Raw genomic sequence first — 16,846 nt, forward strand, 5'->3', positions numbered from 1 at the left:
CTTTTTGCAGATCAAACAAATGGAGGTTGCAGGAGATTAATGTAACTGGGTGAAGTCTCATATTTCACCCTTTACAACTGCAGCACAATCATTGTTTAATGGTGTAAAATTTTCTGTCCAGCATTAAAAAATAAAAGTGCTTCTTCAAAGATATTTGACACATACATAATGTGTAAAATTACAGTTCCTCTACCTCCACAATGAATGAATAACACTGCTTTATAAGCAGTGGTCAATGGCCTTGTTTCTAAACGTGTTTCATAAATTGGAATCATGAGTAAAATTAACAATTCTCTACCTTGAATTGGAACACCATTATAACAAAAAGCAGTATAGATCTTTATTTAACAATGGGAATTACCACTTTTTCAAGACTTTTTTTACCCAGTTTAGCCAAACTGATGAAAGCACTGTTTCATGTACACTTTTTTTAGAGCCATAATGTCCAAAATATAATTTTTATATATTATATTTGGCTCTTGATAGGTAACACAAAATTAAAACTTTAAATGGAATTATTACATCCAGTAACAAAACTAAAATATTCCTTGTTATCTGTCAACAAGGTTGTAGTAGTAGATTAGTAATTAAATAACACTCCATTCACTCCCTGGAATGTGACTATAAACAATGTAATCTTCAAATCTAAACTTTTAAAAACTGTTCAGAAGGCAGTGAGGCCTCAGTGCCTGTACTTTTCCCTTCAGCAAGGCATAAGAGCAGCACATGAAGAATTAAGAAATTGAACTTGAGATCCAACTTTACGCAGTTCAGTGTCTGGTAATCCCTTAAACTAAGTAAAAAATCCAAGCCCACTGCACCTGGCAGCTTGGCCACTACTCCCCCATGTCTGCCTGGATAGACATTATTAACTCTAGACACAGAAATATCCGGTACATTGGAAAAAACACATCCTCCTTCTAAGCAGAACAACTCCAAATAAATTACGGGAAAAAAAACTAAAGGGAAACATCAATCAAAATACATCACCAAATCCATTAATACTTACCTCTGAAACTCAGAAGCTAGATGCTGTGCTAAGGTTTCTGTAAAATGTGTACCTCCAATGTTATAATCAGTGTTTGTTGAAAGAACACGATATATTCCACTGTTAACTTCCATGACACTGACAGATAACGATGTTCCTCCTAGTTTGAACACCAAAATATTGCTTAAAAAAAGAGATAACATGAGTGAGTTATGAGAGAATCAACATTTTAAAGCTAGGGTGGACTTTTTACACTAAGGAGTCACTTAGTGTTCCCTTAGTTCAATCCCTTTAAATCAGAAATGAGGAAACCGAAAATCTCACATGAGTAACTGAGTTGTACATGGTCATCACTTAGTGATGAATCAAGCTTAGAAACCAGATTTTAAGTTAGTTATTTTTGGTTTTTAGTTGTGCTGGTAAAATTGCATTCTTCTGAGTAACTGGAGTTTAAAATGCCAACTTTTTTTTTTTCCAATAAAGGTTTTATTTATTTATTTATTTTTAGAGAGTGGGAAGGGAGGGAGGGAGGGAAACACCAATGTGTGGTTGCCTCTTGAGCGCCCCCTTCTGGGGACCTGGCCCACAACCCAGGCATGTGTCCTGACTGGGTATCGTACCAGCGTTTCTTCGGTTCACAGGCTGGCAATCAATCCACTGAGCCATACCAGGCAGGGCCAAAACACCAACTTTTCAAATAAAGAAAAGATTTGTGATTATAGTGAACTGTAAGAGAATTACAGTGAATTGTGATTGTAAGAAATACAGAAATTTTGTGTTAATATTATCCTAGTTACTACTGTAATAACATATTCTATAAAAATGAAACATAAGCAAAACTAGGAGCTAACTTCCTATGTATCAAAATTCATAATTTCTGATATTTTACATCTACCTAGTTTACCTAAAAATAATTTCCTTGTGATTTATACATATTAATTTCTTTACTCAAGGTGTGAAATATGAATAAGGTGAAACAATTAGGGGAAATTAACACATCTGAATTAATTTGTCTAAAGTTGCATGGTAGGGGGTGTTGTCCCCCAAAGCGAAAATTTGCTGGCTCCATTCCCAGTCAGGGTACATGCCTGGGTTGTGGTTCAATCCCAAACTGGGGTTTGTGTGAGAGGCAAACAAACGATATTTCTCCCTCACACTGATGTTTCTCCCTCTCTTTCTCCCTCCCTCCCCCTCTCTCTAAAAATAAATAAGTAAGATCTTAAACAAAAAAGACAATTTTGACAACTAAATTAGGAGTATGTTTTACTGTTTCATAATCAGAAGAATTCTTAAATCCCCATGCTGGATTTCTTGCCATCTCCTGTCAAGATGAATGTATGTGAGACTACTCACTGGTTATAAACCTGTTTAATAACTAAAATTGGTAGTAACATTAAGTGTCCTAGCTTGAGTTGGAACGTGGCTGCGATTACAAATTTCAAATCTCTCTCCACTAAAGGGACAAAATGTGGTGACGAGAGGAGAGCAGGAAAGCTCAACCTTTCATCCTGCTATGCCCCTTCTCTGCTTTCCTAGGACATCATGCTCATCTATTGGAAAAACTCTAGTGCAGGGTTTTGATGTTTTTTCATTCACAAAAGCTTGTAACCACTGCATTTTATAATCACCTCTACTGATACAATTGTTATAATCTATAATATTTTCTGCACTGAAAAACTTAAAGCTGCAAATATGGTTTTTACCTTTTTCCAGTGGGGGAGTCTTGTCCAATTCCATAAGCCAGGAGAGCTGCAGATGGTTCATGGATTAACCGCAAAACATTAAAGCCCGCAGCTCTGGCTGCTTCCCTGTGGACAATTTGCTTTCAATGAATTTAATATCAGATGTTCAGGTTTACATTTTAGAAAAGATCTGCTAAAGATTTTATGTACTAGCAAATAAGATTTAGTAATTAGAACATGAACAGTAACGATCTTTATAAGCAAGATATGAAACACAAGAAATAGATGTAACTCTGTAAGAGTAGATCATTTTCCATTTAAAATAATTATGTTCAGAGTCTATTTTCTTAACAAAGAAAATAACATGTGCTTATACTGAACAAGAAAAAGAAACCTTTCAAAAACGCCCATGCTTACAAACTTTACATCTAAGGTGAAGAAATACTTACGAATATATTCTAAAGTTGCAAATCTTTATATAATTTCAGCATAAACCCTAATTACCTAAAACTAAGGCAAAGTGATTCATTAACATCAACTTAACCTGGTAATTAAAAACATTTCCAATCAAAACAGCTAAAAGGGTACATCTAATTTATGTTGTCTTGCCATTTCATAAAAGACAGAAAATAGTGATCAACATACTTTTACCATACTATTTAGCTATATACACATATTTACAAATATAGTATTATTGCCCAAGGTATTTTAAAATGCAATTTATGTTTTACTACATGGCGGTATTGTGAAATTTGTATTTCCTTTAACTAAGCAAATAAGATAAATCTGTATTATACTTACCCAAGAGCATTTTTTTGCTTTTCTCCAAAATCAAATGGAACAGTAATGACAACATCATTTGCATCTGAGCCTAAGACAGAATGTGCTGTTTCTGTATATTAAAAAAACATAAAAATAAATTCTCATGAACACAAAAATATGTCAAGTGATACTTTGAGTTTATCAATTTGTAGCAAAGATCTTCTAACTACAAAGATTTGCCAGTCTAATTGTTTGTCCCATCCTGTTGATCTTCTACTATTGCTCTCTTAACTCATGCACTACTTTTTGTGGTTTTGGTATAGTTTGTGGACATAGAACTATGTACTATGTTCTAGTTCTAGGTGCCAACTTTTCAACCATCTCCCAAATTAGACTCGTTTCCCTGAGAGTAAGTTTCTAATGTGTCAATGTAAAGACAAATAGCACAATGTCAGTTCAACACATTAAAGGGCTACCTTACATCCCACAAGTTCATGACATAATCCCAGAGCTGATGTGAGCCTTATCAGTAACCTACTCCAAAATTTCCTAAATTGTTCCAAAGAATGCCACTTAGCTCCAGCCCTTGCCTGAAGTGGTGATGAAACCAGACCTATGTAACCTGCCTAAATATTGTTGAGAGTGTACTATCGATCTTAAAGAGGGAGATATGATATTCACTCTTCATTGCCTTTATTTAGCCACTTCATCTTAAGAAGTTCTGAAAATGTGAATTTGACCCAAATCATTTACATTACTTCTAGGGAAACCAAAATCAGAGAACTTAAGTCATTTAACCATGGTCACATAGCCAATTAGTGGCCCAGTCAGATACAGAGTTTAGGAGTCCTTGCTGCTAATCTGTTCAATCATCTGCTTCTCCCCAGGTCAAAAAATACATCTAACTTTTTAAGGTCAATTTTTAAAAGATTTTCTCTTTGGCTCAATACCTTTCATTTTACTAAATATCAGTCTGGCAACATCTTCTGGATTAACAAATTTTGTTTCCTCTCCAGTATCTATTTTATATCGTAATTTCCCATTTTTTTCAATGACCTAAAAGAAAATTATAAGTGTGTTAAATAAGAAATAATTTTAATAGAAATACAAAGTTACAAACCCATATTATAGGTAAGCCCTTAGCAATTACTTTGTGTAATAGGGAAGTAATAATAGAACCATACTCACTAAACATTTACTTTCTGTGATGTATTTCTGAGCCCGTGGGTCATCAGAGCTGTCCATAAAGATAAAGATAGTTAAGTATTAAAATCAGTATCGTTCATATATAAGGTTTAAAGAACACTGTATTTTTCCATAGGACTGAACGAATATAAAAAATAAACAAAATTAAGTTGCTTAATAGTAAAAAAACTTCAAGTATTACAGACTGATTAAATGAATGGATATTTACAATGGTTATAGTAATTCTATTAAAGTGTTAATCTTTGCATTTGAAAATAAATACCTTTTACTTGTTCTGCTCTTGCTGATATTAAGATACTATACATTTGGTGGTGACTTTTTGTATCAATGATTTTACTATATACTTTCACATCTATGATCCTGCAAACACAACCGCTGGGATACTAAGGGCAAACCAGCTTGCCTAACACCATCTTTGTTGCTTGGTCTGACCATGAATTAACATCCAAAATCAAGAGTGAGCAAAAGCACAGATGTCATATATGAAAAGGTGCAGAGTATTACAGATAGATAGATCTGTAATGTACTATATAAAGTGGGTACTAAATGAATGTGCACGACAGTGAAACAACTACTGGGTGTTACGTTGTTCAAGTTTATGTAGACTATGAAATGTTTTCACATATATTACCTCACTTGATCTTCACAATAACTAAGTGGGGTTAATTTGGCAGGTATTAATTTAGAGGTAACAGGTTCACAGAGGATTAGTGACTTATTAGCTAGTAAGGGGCAGAGTCAGTATTTGATCCCAAATCTTCTTTATCAGGGTATAGTTGTCCACACTTTACCCAACTGCCTGGCAGTAAGAAGGTACATGATTGAAGTACTTCTGCCCCTTGAGCAGAAACAGGAGTGTTTGATCCTTGGTTTAATTTCATCTAGAAATTAAGTAGTAAATCCCTCCCTCAAACCATTCTTCCAGGGGGCTGTGGCTACTCTGTTCAGAGGCCAGTGTTAAATGTTTAATAAGTGAAAATTAATAGTGGCTAATTGCTGAAGGGTCACTGAACATCTGATGACACATCTGTATAAATAAGAGATTCGAGGGGCTGAAAATTAACTAATTTGGCTTAGAACTCTGTCTGAATATTTGTATATTCTTCCTACTTCCTCCTCTATCATCTAAAAATTAGTAGATAAGGAACAGGTTTTAAGAATAAGGAAAAAAGATGAAGTATGCCCATAGTGATTTTTTTGTACCAATATTATAATCTGTGCATATTTACCAGGTTTTTTTTAGTACAGAATTTAAGTCAACCAGGATAGTTTATCTTATTACGTGTAGGCTATCTACTACTCAGGCAACATATTTGCTGGGAAAGAATAGTTTATGGATACACAGCACTATTAGAAATGGAAAATTATTTCTCAACTGCTATGCAAAGGGAGCCTCGTGTGTGTGAGGACAGAAAGCACACAGCTCTCAGGGCCACGCAGAGGGAAGACCCTGGAGATTAGCTAGCAGAAAAACAGAAAGCAGAGAATGCAGGTGACGGCAAATGATCACAGACAGTGCCAGAAAGTAGTGAAGTGACCCACAACTACATACAGGTAAAAACTTTATTTGTCCACACCAGCATTATGTAACAGAAAAGCAAAGGGTGGTGGGAGGTTGGTATACACAGCACCTCATTTACATCACAATCTTTAGGAGGCAGAGTGTTAATCCTACCATTGTATCACAACCTTTACCAGCAATGCCACTTTCTCTTCCTCTTCCTTCCTTGTCTTAGCACAGGTGCCCTTGAACCTGGCACACACCAGTGCTAATGTGCTACAGGTTTCCTTTCCCACTACTGTCACAGTATGGTGCCTTCCATGTGCATGAGAGCATTTCTACATTCCTCTGTTTATGTGATGCTCACAACATTCCAGTGAGGTAGGTAGGAGAGTTATTAATTTCCCACTTTACTGGTGAGAATCCTGAGTTATGGAATGGTAAAATGACCCACCTGAGGATGGACAGGTAGTAATGGTTGGGCCTAGAGCTCAGGCAGGATTTCTGGGCTTGTTGTTTCAATACAATGTTCTCTTATTACAACTTTCTTCCTCTCAACAATAGTTTGCCCTTTTCTCTGTTTACTTCTTCAAGACCTTTCCCTTTAGTTTTATTCCCACATCAAGGTTACTTCACCCATTACTTTTCATAGTACTACCTCCAAAGTTTACTCCACTTCTGTACTTCAGCACTTCTATTATCTGAAATAAATCCTTGCCTATGTATTTTGCTACCATTAATAGATTTATATAGTATAGGCCTAATTATTCACCAAGTACTTCCCTGTTTTTCCAAAAAGTCTACCTACCTACATTAGTGTTACCTAGTTAAAACTGACATCTAACTCTCCATATAATGGCCTATTCAAATGATTTCCCAATGTAACTGTGACAGGGTTAGAACCCAGGAGTTCTAACTAGATTCCAGTGTATGCTACCACACCAGCTGCCTCCTACGTCCACCACCCACTCATCAGAGCAGCTCGCTTGCTTGCCATCGTGGTTTAGGTATGTTCCCACTGTTTTCTGGACTGTTTCTTCAGCTACTTGTATTTCCAGCATTAAGTATCCCAGCCTGCAAAATATAAAGCCTCTCCCAACATGCTCAGACATTTCTTTTCAGCCTCTAGAATGGAGAAAAACTTTTTAAATTGGAAATATGGCTTAACATTTTTCTACATCCCAAAGGGTATGTTTTTGGCAAAAATAGAATGTATTTGTTGAGAGCTTGTGCCTAAAAGGAGTTATTGGTTGCAGGTGGTCTTTATTTACACCACCCTCAACTGTGTTCCCAAGGTGGTTCTCTTCCACCATATGCCACTAACTAGGTGATCTTTCATCTACACCATGTGAGAAAAAGTGACTTTGGAAAGTTCCCTAGAAGGGAAGTTTTCTAGGGATTCCCTTCTGTAACACGAGAAACAAGACTAACAGAAAAGAATGAAATGAGCTGTAAGAACTTGGGAAACTGATATAATTCAAATTCTTTCCATGACATTCAAGTAGCAACCCAAACTTAAAGATATGTAATTGTGCATGTAAGGGACCCAAATAATATGGGAGGCAAAGAATTTACTTGTATTTAGTATTTTATAAAACAGCCAATATCTCACTATATCAGATTATCAATATGAGCCATAACACATGATTGTGGCTCCCTGTCACTTCTGAATTGTATCCTTATAGAGACTAAGGACTATTAAAATGGAGGGAAAGATGGTATGACTATTGAGTGCTTATCAGTAGGTATGTCACAGACATAGCAGTGAAAATAACAGAAAGATACAAATACATGTTGTGTCTATAGCAGTCTTGAACTATTAGAGGGTTTTAAAAAAGTGGACTTTAAACTCCAGAAAACAGTCAGGTTAAGCAAATATTCAAGCGATGAGGTCATGGTATACAACCGTAATTCTATACCTTGTCAACCAGTGCGCCTCACCCTCGCCTTACCTTGGCCAAGGTCATATACATTAACTTATATGTGTATAGTGCTTTTGAACTTTTAAACCCTTTCGTATCTATTAGCCATTTGATCCTCACAACAACCCTGTGAGGTAGGCATGTCAGGAACCGTTAGCTAGCTCCCATTTTACTGATAAAGAAACTGGTATAGAAAGGTAAACTAAATTCCCTCACATCAGTGACAAAGCCAGGGCTAACTAGCTTCTGGGACTTGGCTCCATCTGTTTTCCATTAGGCCACCTCTCACATATCCGAAGTCTTTCAATTAGTGGAGAAGTTTGGGAAAAGCAACTAGCACATATATTCCTACTCTTCTGCATATTTATGGCTCATCCACTTTTTTCTGAGGACATGGAAAAGGAGCCAAGGTACCAAAAGGCAAGTGTTTAGGATACACCCCCTTTTATAATCAGTTCCTAACTTTTGGTATTTGAAATTAACCTCTGAAGCAATTTTTCAAGCCCTAGCTGAAAAGCACCGGTTGCCTCTTCCACTGCTGTTGCCAAGCGTCTGACTGCGATCACGGCATCCCTGCGGAGCTCGTTGGCCGCATCTTGCTGAGCACTGGCCTCCTCACCAATAGCAATCAGCCTGTCCAATTTTTCTTCCTCACGCTTTGAGAGTTCTCGTGCCAATCTCCTGTTTTCTGCCAATTCAGCTGCAATAGTCCTGGCCACTGACCGCCTTCTTCGCCTTGCCCACCTTGGAGGGGGCTCACTGGTCAAAGGCCTATCCCCACCAGAAACAAAAGGAACTCCGGAGGAGGAGATTGGAGGCTGCTGTGTGGAGGCCACCCCAGGAGTGTTTCGGCTGGTGCTGGTGCAGGGACTGGGCTCACCGGACACACCCAGTCTGGTCATGGGGCTGCTCTGACAGGGAGCAACTGCACCTCTGAAAAGGTGGTGGGAACTGCTGTAGCTGGGGGTCCCTTGAGAGCACCCTGAAAAACAAAGCAACAATGTTGCAGAGAGGACATTCCTGCTAAGGGAATGCATGGAGCCAGCAGCAGAGTTCAGAGACAATTACAAAACTGTGGTCATTCCTGAAAGGCCTCTTTCCACAAGGGACTGGGAAGAATTCATTTCCTTGGTCTGGCCATTTTAGTTTGCTGTAGTCTTATCTACAAAACCTTCCCCCCTTACCTCCCTGAGACCCTTTCCACTTAGCTATCCAACCCACTCTATATCCACAAATGCCTAATTAGCCATTATTCCAAAATAGTTTGGTTCTACAGAGTACTTCTACATTTAAAGAGTTCTAATATTTTACAAACCTAGAGTCACAGCTTTTAAATATCTGGAGCCCCTTATCTTACCATTAGGTTTAAAATAGAGGGAAAGGGATAAAAAATAGGGACGATGCTGAAAAGAACACCATCCAAACATATACTGCTCTTTAGAACCAAGTGACTCTGGGACCCCAATCCTTCACATTTGGGAATTACCTGCGCCTGAGGATTCATCCCAGGAGTCCTCAAGGTCACTGGTTTCTTGCATCTGGTCACTGATTCTCAGTTGACAATCCTCATCTGATTCCTTAACTGTTTTCGAGATAGGATGATGATCTGCTGCCTGAGTGCTTTTTGCTCTCAGAATGCTGGTTCCCTCTTCCCCTGGGGTGTCAGAGACCACTAAGTTCTGATCATAGTGCTTGGCCCAAGAAGCATCCTCCATTAAGTTGTCTGGGTTAGTCACTACCTGGTTTCGGAGAAGCTGATCCAATGTATCATAAAATGGACAGTGTGGTGGGTCTCCCATACTTGTGGCATGGGCAACATATGCCTTTAAATATAATGCCTTCAGAACTTTAAACTTGGAGCGGCACTGACGTTCCGTGCGGCGGAAGCCTTCCTGCTGCATTCGCTTAGACACAGCCTGATAGACATCTGCATTGTGATGCACAGTCTGGAGGCGTTGAATATACTCTGCCTCGCCAAGTATGGAGAGAAGAGTTCGTGTCTCCTGTCTGGACCATCGGATGCCCGCACTGCTATTGGAACTGGCCATAGTGGACTGGGAAGGCTAGCTGAAGAAAGCTCCTGGGCAGCAAGGCGCCAAATCTGAAGGTGTGGGGAAGCTCTGGGTGCTTTCAGTCTATTTCCAGGAGACAGCAGATTCTTCCCTCTCAGGGCTAATTGCTGAGAAGCCAGGTCCAAGGACCAAATTTCTGGCTGGAAGGCCACAGGGGAATGAGAGTTACAGTAAGGATAATTGCGGCAGCAAGTTAAGCAATGCTACCTGTAAGTAGGTTGCAAACAAGCAGGATGCCAAGATTGAGAAGGCCCAACTCTGGGAGTTCATCCAGGATGGACACTGGACCAGGGACTAAAAAAGGCTTTACTGGCTTGATAAACAAGGGGACTGGCTCCTCCACGAAGGACAGAATGCTTCCAAGGCTGAAACCTGGTACAACTGTCTGTAAAAATCACCATTGTCTTGTAAGTAGACAGACGGAGATGGGAAACACCTGGAGCATGAGGCAGCTTACTCTGGAGAGGTGCTAGCGGAACCATGGTGTAGCAGTTTGTTTGAAGGGTGCTCATCCTTCACTAATCTTGGCCTAAGCAGCATGCTGTGCCCATACATTACCCATCTGACTGTCACATTGCACTCCTTCGTTAAAGATAACTTTTAGAGCCAGAAAAGTTATTCCTATTAATACAAAGCTTTCTGTGTAATATAGCAGAAGACAACAACATCATTACTCCAACTCTCTACCCCAAAATAGCAGCATAAAACAAAGAGGGCTACCAGGGGATGGATCTATGGACATGTTCTGTATCTTGATTGGATCGATGTGTCTGCTTGTGATACTACACTGTATTTTGCAAGATGTTATCATTGGGAGAAAGTGGTAAATCCAGTAATTCATATGATCTCTTTGTATTATTTCTTACAACAGTATATACAATTACTCAAAAAGTTCAATTAAAAAATCATATTGTCAGCTGCTTACAGTGAATCTAGCTTCAACATCCATCTATAACTCACTGCCTTTTTATTTACAATTTGAGTATCTTTGACACCAACTAATTTGTCTTCACCATCACAAAAATGTGAATTCGCTCTGAAATACTATAGTTTTTGGCTTAGTGCATAGATATCCTAAGGGAAAAAAAGTGTCAAGTTCAGTTTAACTACACGCAGGTAAGGAATAATAAAAATATCTTATGTATAAAAAAATATTAAATTTAATCTACAATCCCAAAATTCTAAAATCAACATAAGGAGACTTCCATTTACATTCTCAACTGAACAACACAGAAAGGAAACAATCTGGGCTAAGGGTTAGAAGTCCAGAACTGCAGTCCTATCTAGTTCACGCCCTAACTAATTTAGGGTACCTTGATTTTCTCATCTGTAAATGGGGAAGGATTAAAACCCACCTTACCAATCGTACAGGGATTTGAGAAGGTTAAATAAAGTAATAGATGTGAAAGCACTCTGAAAACTTAAGAACACTGTATCAAGTATTACTAGTCCAGTGAAATGGAAACCCCCTAATTATAGCGGGAATCTATAATTTGAAGAGACATGAGTCTGGGGAAGCAAGCCTCTTTAATCTTTTAATTAAAGTTATAACAGATGATTAACCTGATTCTCACTTAAAACATTAATTAAGCTATTTCTCTAGTGACTAAATTTGTAAGCTACTGGAAAAGCTAGTTCCCTGAAAGTGTCACAAAAGGACCCAAGGAAGAAAACCCATAGTGTCTACATAAATAACCAAATATAGTAGATTTAGCAAAAACCAACTACAAGGCAATGAAGTAGTCAAATTCCCACAAAGTCTTTCAAGTTCCCTCAGTTAAAAAAATATAATAAAGATATAAAAAGTCCAAATTACCACCTCTGAATGACACAAACTGTCAAAACTAAAGGAATGTTGGCATTTGTCAATACAAACAGACCTGTCAGCAAGTCTGAGTGAATCCCATCCTTGAGAAGACTCAATACTAATCATCAAAAGAAACAGCCTACAGGGGTACCTCTGAAATGACTCAGCTGTAAAAAACAACAACAAAAAAATGGTGTTTCTAGCTTCATTCCACATTATGTTTAGAATGTATAAACATATTTTTATTACCGTATGTAAAAGTAATGTTTATTCCATACCTTCTGCCAAGAATCTGCTTTACTTTCATTACTGTATTTGAAATATTTCTTATTCTACTTTGCTTTGCTGCCAATCCAACAACCTGAAAAAGAGCAATATATTACAATGCATGTAATTTTTACTTATTTCAAAGTACAAAAATGAGGGGGAATAGTACCTCTTCATTTTCTGAGTAAGCAACAACAGCTGGAGTAACTCTGTCTCCTGCATCATTTGCAACAACATCAGCCCGGCCATCCTGGAGAAAAACACATAACTATGTTAGTTCTTCTGAATGAAATATATAGTCTCATTAGGCATATTCAGACATATTCTGCCAGTGTTACTGTGCCATATATGTGGAAAGAAAAATTGCTCTATCAAAATTTTAAACTTGTAGATTTAACTGCCACTATTAATTTCCTAGACTTTATATAAGGCCAATACTCCATGAAGAACTGCCGCATCTTTCTTCAGTCTTCTCTGCATAGTCAATAATTGGAACAAACGTAATCACAACCTTTCTTTATCCAATAATAAATCTTATTACACCACCCTTCCTACTTCTCTTCCTTTCTCTACAAATACATCTTTATTCCCCTTTCTACAAACGATGAAGTGGCACTAGTCCCTTTGCCTTTTCCTTACAAATCATTTGACAGAAACGCAAGAGTGTCAGGGAAGTGCAGTATTAATTGTTCCGTCCATCTCCCCACTGAGAGGAAGGCCACAACTCTCTCAAGCTCTCTTAATTTCCAGAAAGGCCAAAGTCAGCGCAGACCACGCGCCATCAAGTCGCTTCACATCCTGCGCGGGATCAACAGCTCTAGTTCCAGATCACGGCCACCCCGCCCTTTCCCGGCAAAGGTCCAGAAACCTCCAGGTCTCCTGCGGCCACTACATCCCTGAGACCCTCCGGGTTTTCCGCAGCCCTGACGTCCCCAGGCTCACCCCAACGTCGGGGCCTCCCGCGCCTACGACGTCCCCGAGACCCCTCAGGACCTCCTGAAGCCCCGACATCCCGGAGACCTCTCCCCTTCCAGACCTCGTGGAACCCACGACGTCCTCAAGACCGCTCCGAGTCTCCTGTGGCCTTGACGTTCCCCGGACCGCCCCCTTCCGGGCCTCAGGGAAACCACGGCGTCCCTAAGACAGCTTCGGGCCTCCAGCGGACCTCGCGCGCCAGCGTCTTCACAACCCTCCGCCAGGGCGCAGCTGGCTTTCCGGGGTCTCAGGAGGATGTCGGGTCCGCCCGGCCCTTGGCTTCGAACCTTGCCCGTAATAGCGCCTCGCCGCGCGACCTTCCAAGGCCGGTGACATGCCTTTCACAACGCCATAGGTAACCAAAGGACCTGTCCCCGCACTCAGAACGGGGTGGCTGACATTACGCCCCTTGCCCAGTCCCTCATTGCCTCACCTTATAGACGGCCACACAGGCTGATGTGCAACCCAGGTGAACTCCGATGGCCGCCATGAGGCGGCAGAGACGGTAGCAGCAGTAAAGTCTTCGCCGGCCAGCTACAAGTCTCGGGCTTCCAACAGCCCCATCAGGCACCGCGGAGACTTCACGTTCCCGCCCGCCCACTGCGTCCGGTCCAAACGCCGCGGCCTCCGCGTCGTCGCCAATCAGCGTGAAGGTCCCGCCTCTCGCAGGGCAGTTGACGAATAGCTTTAGTGCCTCTCTCTCCGCCCCTCTGAAAAGACACTGCGTGTATTGTAGTGCGCACGCGCCAGTAGGGGGGAAAAAAAAGAACAATTAAAAAAAAAAAAAAAGAAAAGAGCTTTTCGGCCCCGCCCGGTTCTTTGCTGGTTTTTTGAGACGCTGTGTTAACTCTGGGGTGGGGTGCGTCTTTTGCCCTAGCGACTCCGCGCTTGCCCCCCTCCCCAGAGTACTGTAGCAGCTTCCGGCGATAGCGTCGAAGCTGGCGTTGGATGCAGGTGTCTGAGGAGTTTGGAGCTGCCGGTTCAGGATGTGGTGCGCGAGCCCAGCCGCGATGGTGGCCTTCTGCGCCTGGCTTTGGGTCTCTAACCCGGTGCCGGCGCAGCGCCTGGAGGCCGGGGGGCGCTCGGGGGCCGACTGTGAAGGTGAGCGGTGTGAGACCTGCTTGCATGGCGGTGGCACCGCGCTACAGCTCAGTTGTTGTCGGCTTTGATTTTTTTCAGGCCTTGGCTATAAATAATATTTCACCCCGAAAAAGCGAGCCCTTTCTCTAGTTTCCTATCGCCTAAGCCCGAGTGTAGGCGAAAGTTCGAGCTGGGCCTCATGACACGCCGAGGTGCGTCCTGGTCTGCCTGTGACAGTTAAACTCCGTTGTCAAGGCTGGTGGGTTTTGATCTGGATTCGATTTTGTGGAAACGCGTCTAGATTCAGACGACCCTGGCGCCGAATTGATTCAGCTTCTACTAACCCGCGAAATTTGCACAGGCGATGTCTTTTAAGTTAAATTAGTTTGCAACTCCCCAAAGGAAAATAAAACCTGACACGTCGCCTGGAATTGAGTTGAGGTGGCTTTAACTAAAGGCTCTGAGGACAAAACTAGCGTTTGTTCTGACTACAGGGAAAAGTTGGTTTACAAAGGAGGACAATAACTCTTTGGAAATACAGAAGAACGATTCCTTTGAAGCACACAGAATCTCCGCTGTGGATTGAAATCAGAACACATGCTCTCTGTCTCTGGCAGACTTACCTGTTTTTGGCAAAATCAGCGTGATAATACCTTCTTCTGAAGGCTGTTAACAACAAAGATAATTAGCTCCACTAGCTTCATTCTTTTGCACTACAGTAGCTCTTTACCTCCATTGAAATAATTTAAATGCATATCCTCACCGTTCTGTAAGCTTGCAGTCATTGCTTAATAGGAAATTGTAAATTCACAATATGTGTTGAATGAATGGGTGTGTAGAGTCTATTACAGCTAAGCTACGGAATGCAAGTCCAGTTTTCTGTCAGCCCTGCAGTAATTAAACTTTTCTCCAGAAATTAAGAATATCTACATGACGTGTCTTTTGAAAACTTTACATAGATATTTGCTGAGTTGTTACAATTTTGTTTAAAGATCGCTTACAATTGTGTCCTATACATTTCAAGCTGAATTTTTGAGGCATAAACAATTGATTAGCCATCAATAATTTATCTTCTGGAGCTTCTAGCTAAAAACATTTCAGAAGAGCCAGACTATCTGGATTAATTAAATGTGAAGCTTATGCCACCTTGATTTAATATGCATATTGCAATTATTAACTTGCATGTCTGACTAACCTGTGTATATATTTCCTTTGTTTTACAGCAAAGGAAATACTAGTTTTAGAACAAGAAGAACTAGATTCTAGACCTGGTTCTCTTCCTGCATATCAGACTATCATTAGCCACTTAATTTCTTCAAGGTATAAGATTAAAATGCTATATTGTACATAATTTAAGGCAAAGGCAAGAAACATAGTCCAGGAGCCACCTGGGACCTCCTGAAATATTAAGTTCACAAAGCATTTTGAAAAACATTTAAATCAATTGGCTACTTTTAGCTTTGCGCAGTGGCAGTATCGTAGCCAATGAGGTTTATCCGAGGCGCGATTATTGCTAATTGAAAACTCTTCCTAAATCAATTGGCTACTTTTAAAGTTGGAAGACTTCTACCTTTTTAAAAAATATCAGGTGACCTGTTAAGACTAGCCCACAGGTCCGTGTAGTGGGAATTGCCTGGTGCTGCTTTTCGAAAGAACGTGCGTTCTCCGGGTTTTGTTTCTGTCTTTCCTACACTGGATTTCCTTACCCGTGCATTTTTGTTGCCTGGTCCCTGTGAATATTTAAGTGTCTGAGTCCTGCTTTAGGTCATGTGAGGCTTACTGAAAAAAACTGCAAACACTTCCAGGTCTTTAAAAGTATTATGAGATTATTTTTTAAACTTTTTATTTTGAAATAATTATAGATTTGCTTAGGGACTTTTAAATTTTATTTTATTAAAAACTGTTTTATTGTTGACACCATTACAGACGTCCCCCATTTTCTCCCTTTGCCCCCCTCTGCCCACCTCTCCTTTCACCTTCACTACATTGTTGTCTGTGACCATGGAGTATGTATAGATGTGTGTATGTTCTTTGGCTAATCTTTTCTTGTCTCCACCCCTCGCACATCCCTCCCCTCTGAGATCTGTCTGTTCCACGTATGCATGCCTCTGGTTTTATTTTGTCAGTTTATTTTGTTCATTAGATCCTACATATGAGTGAGATCATATGGTATTTGTCTTTGTCTGACTGGCTTATTTCACTTAACATAATATTCTCCAGATCCATCCATGCTGTTGAAAAGGGTAGAAGTTCCTTTTTTTTTACTGCCGTGTAGAATTCTATTGTGTAAATGTACCACAGCTTTTTTATCTCTTCATTTACTGATGGGCACTTGGGCTGTTTCCAGACCAGGAACTATTTTTAATAAGCAAAAAAGCCCACAACATAAATAAAAGGTGGATGATTACTTGGTTATAGCAATAAATACATGCCAGGAACCTTAAATTACTAATTTGTTAGGTGATGTATGGTGACATTTATTCTCTTTATGTAAGCCAAGGAATAAATTTCTTATCTTGGCTTCTCTGTGGCATGGAATACCACTGACTTCTTTCTCTTTCAGAAACTTCCTTTTCTTGATAGC

At 40.1% G+C, this 16,846-nt stretch overlaps 3 protein-coding genes and 1 pseudogene across 6 annotated transcripts in view; 2 read left to right on the forward strand and 2 right to left on the reverse strand.

The window, feature by feature from the left end:
• The window catches only part of HSPA14 (heat shock protein family A (Hsp70) member 14), a 29,990-nt gene extending 16,221 nt beyond the window's left edge, over positions 1-13,769 (reverse strand). For 2 of the 3 annotated variants that reach the window (XR_002976635.3, XM_024580082.3), the window contains exons 1-8: positions 13,616-13,769; positions 12,377-12,457; positions 12,219-12,301; positions 4,621-4,669; positions 4,383-4,488; positions 3,472-3,562; positions 2,692-2,796; positions 1,010-1,171 (exon numbers count right to left, since the gene is read on the reverse strand). Coding sequence is in view for 2 of the 3 variants with exons in the window: in XM_024580082.3 (XP_024435850.1) it covers positions 1,010-1,171; positions 2,692-2,796; positions 3,472-3,562; positions 4,383-4,488; positions 4,621-4,669; positions 12,219-12,301; positions 12,377-12,457; positions 13,616-13,672 (734 nt within the window). In the remaining variant the exon portion in view is untranslated. Of the gene's footprint in view, positions 1-1,009; positions 1,172-2,691; positions 2,797-3,471; positions 3,563-4,382; positions 4,489-4,620; positions 4,670-12,013; positions 12,108-12,218; positions 12,302-12,376; positions 12,458-13,615 lie in introns of those variants that run through there. The other variant, XM_045186068.1, reaches the window with a different exon arrangement.
• On the reverse strand, positions 4,679-12,432 carry MSANTD7 (Myb/SANT DNA binding domain containing 7). Of its 2 annotated transcripts, XM_045186071.3 has the most exons (4): positions 12,377-12,432; positions 12,219-12,301; positions 9,548-10,273; positions 4,679-9,043 (listed from the first exon to the last, which is right to left on the reverse strand). In XM_045186071.3, exons 3-4 carry the CDS (start codon positions 10,107-10,109, stop codon positions 8,520-8,522), a joined length of 1,086 nt encoding a protein of 361 aa, XP_045042006.1. In that variant the 5' UTR covers positions 10,110-10,273; positions 12,219-12,301; positions 12,377-12,432; the 3' UTR covers positions 4,679-8,519. The 2 variants fall into 2 exon arrangements, with proteins under 2 accessions (XP_045042006.1, XP_045042007.1); XM_045186072.3 differs by lacking the exon at positions 9,548-10,273 and having other exon boundaries at positions 12,377-12,430.
• A 215-nt stretch (positions 13,770-13,984) lies between the features above and the next one.
• The window catches only part of CDNF (cerebral dopamine neurotrophic factor), a 29,341-nt gene continuing 26,479 nt past the window's right edge, over positions 13,985-16,846 (forward strand). Inside the window, exon 1 of the mRNA XM_024577900.3 lies at positions 13,985-14,283. Coding sequence (XP_024433668.1) covers positions 14,169-14,283 — 115 coding nt within the window. The 5' untranslated portion in view covers positions 13,985-14,168. The remainder of the gene's footprint in view (positions 14,284-16,846) is intronic.
• LOC112296448 (U4 spliceosomal RNA) lies at positions 15,719-15,845 on the forward strand (annotated as a pseudogene).

This window comes from Desmodus rotundus, chromosome 4 (assembly GCF_022682495.2).
Source record: "Desmodus rotundus isolate HL8 chromosome 4, HLdesRot8A.1, whole genome shotgun sequence".
NCBI lineage: Eukaryota > Metazoa > Chordata > Mammalia > Chiroptera > Phyllostomidae > Desmodus > Desmodus rotundus.

Bases quoted from the DNA above. Each gene is read 5' to 3' on its own strand.
- MSANTD7 (XM_045186071.3), bottom strand. From the start codon at position 10,109: ATGGCCAGTTCCAATAGCAGTGCGGGCATCCGATGGTCCAGACAGGAG. The intron at 9,044-9,547 runs GTAATTCCCAAA...TTTGTTTTTCAG, and splicing joins GGATGAATCCTCAGGCGCAG to GGTGCTCTCAAGGGACCCCC.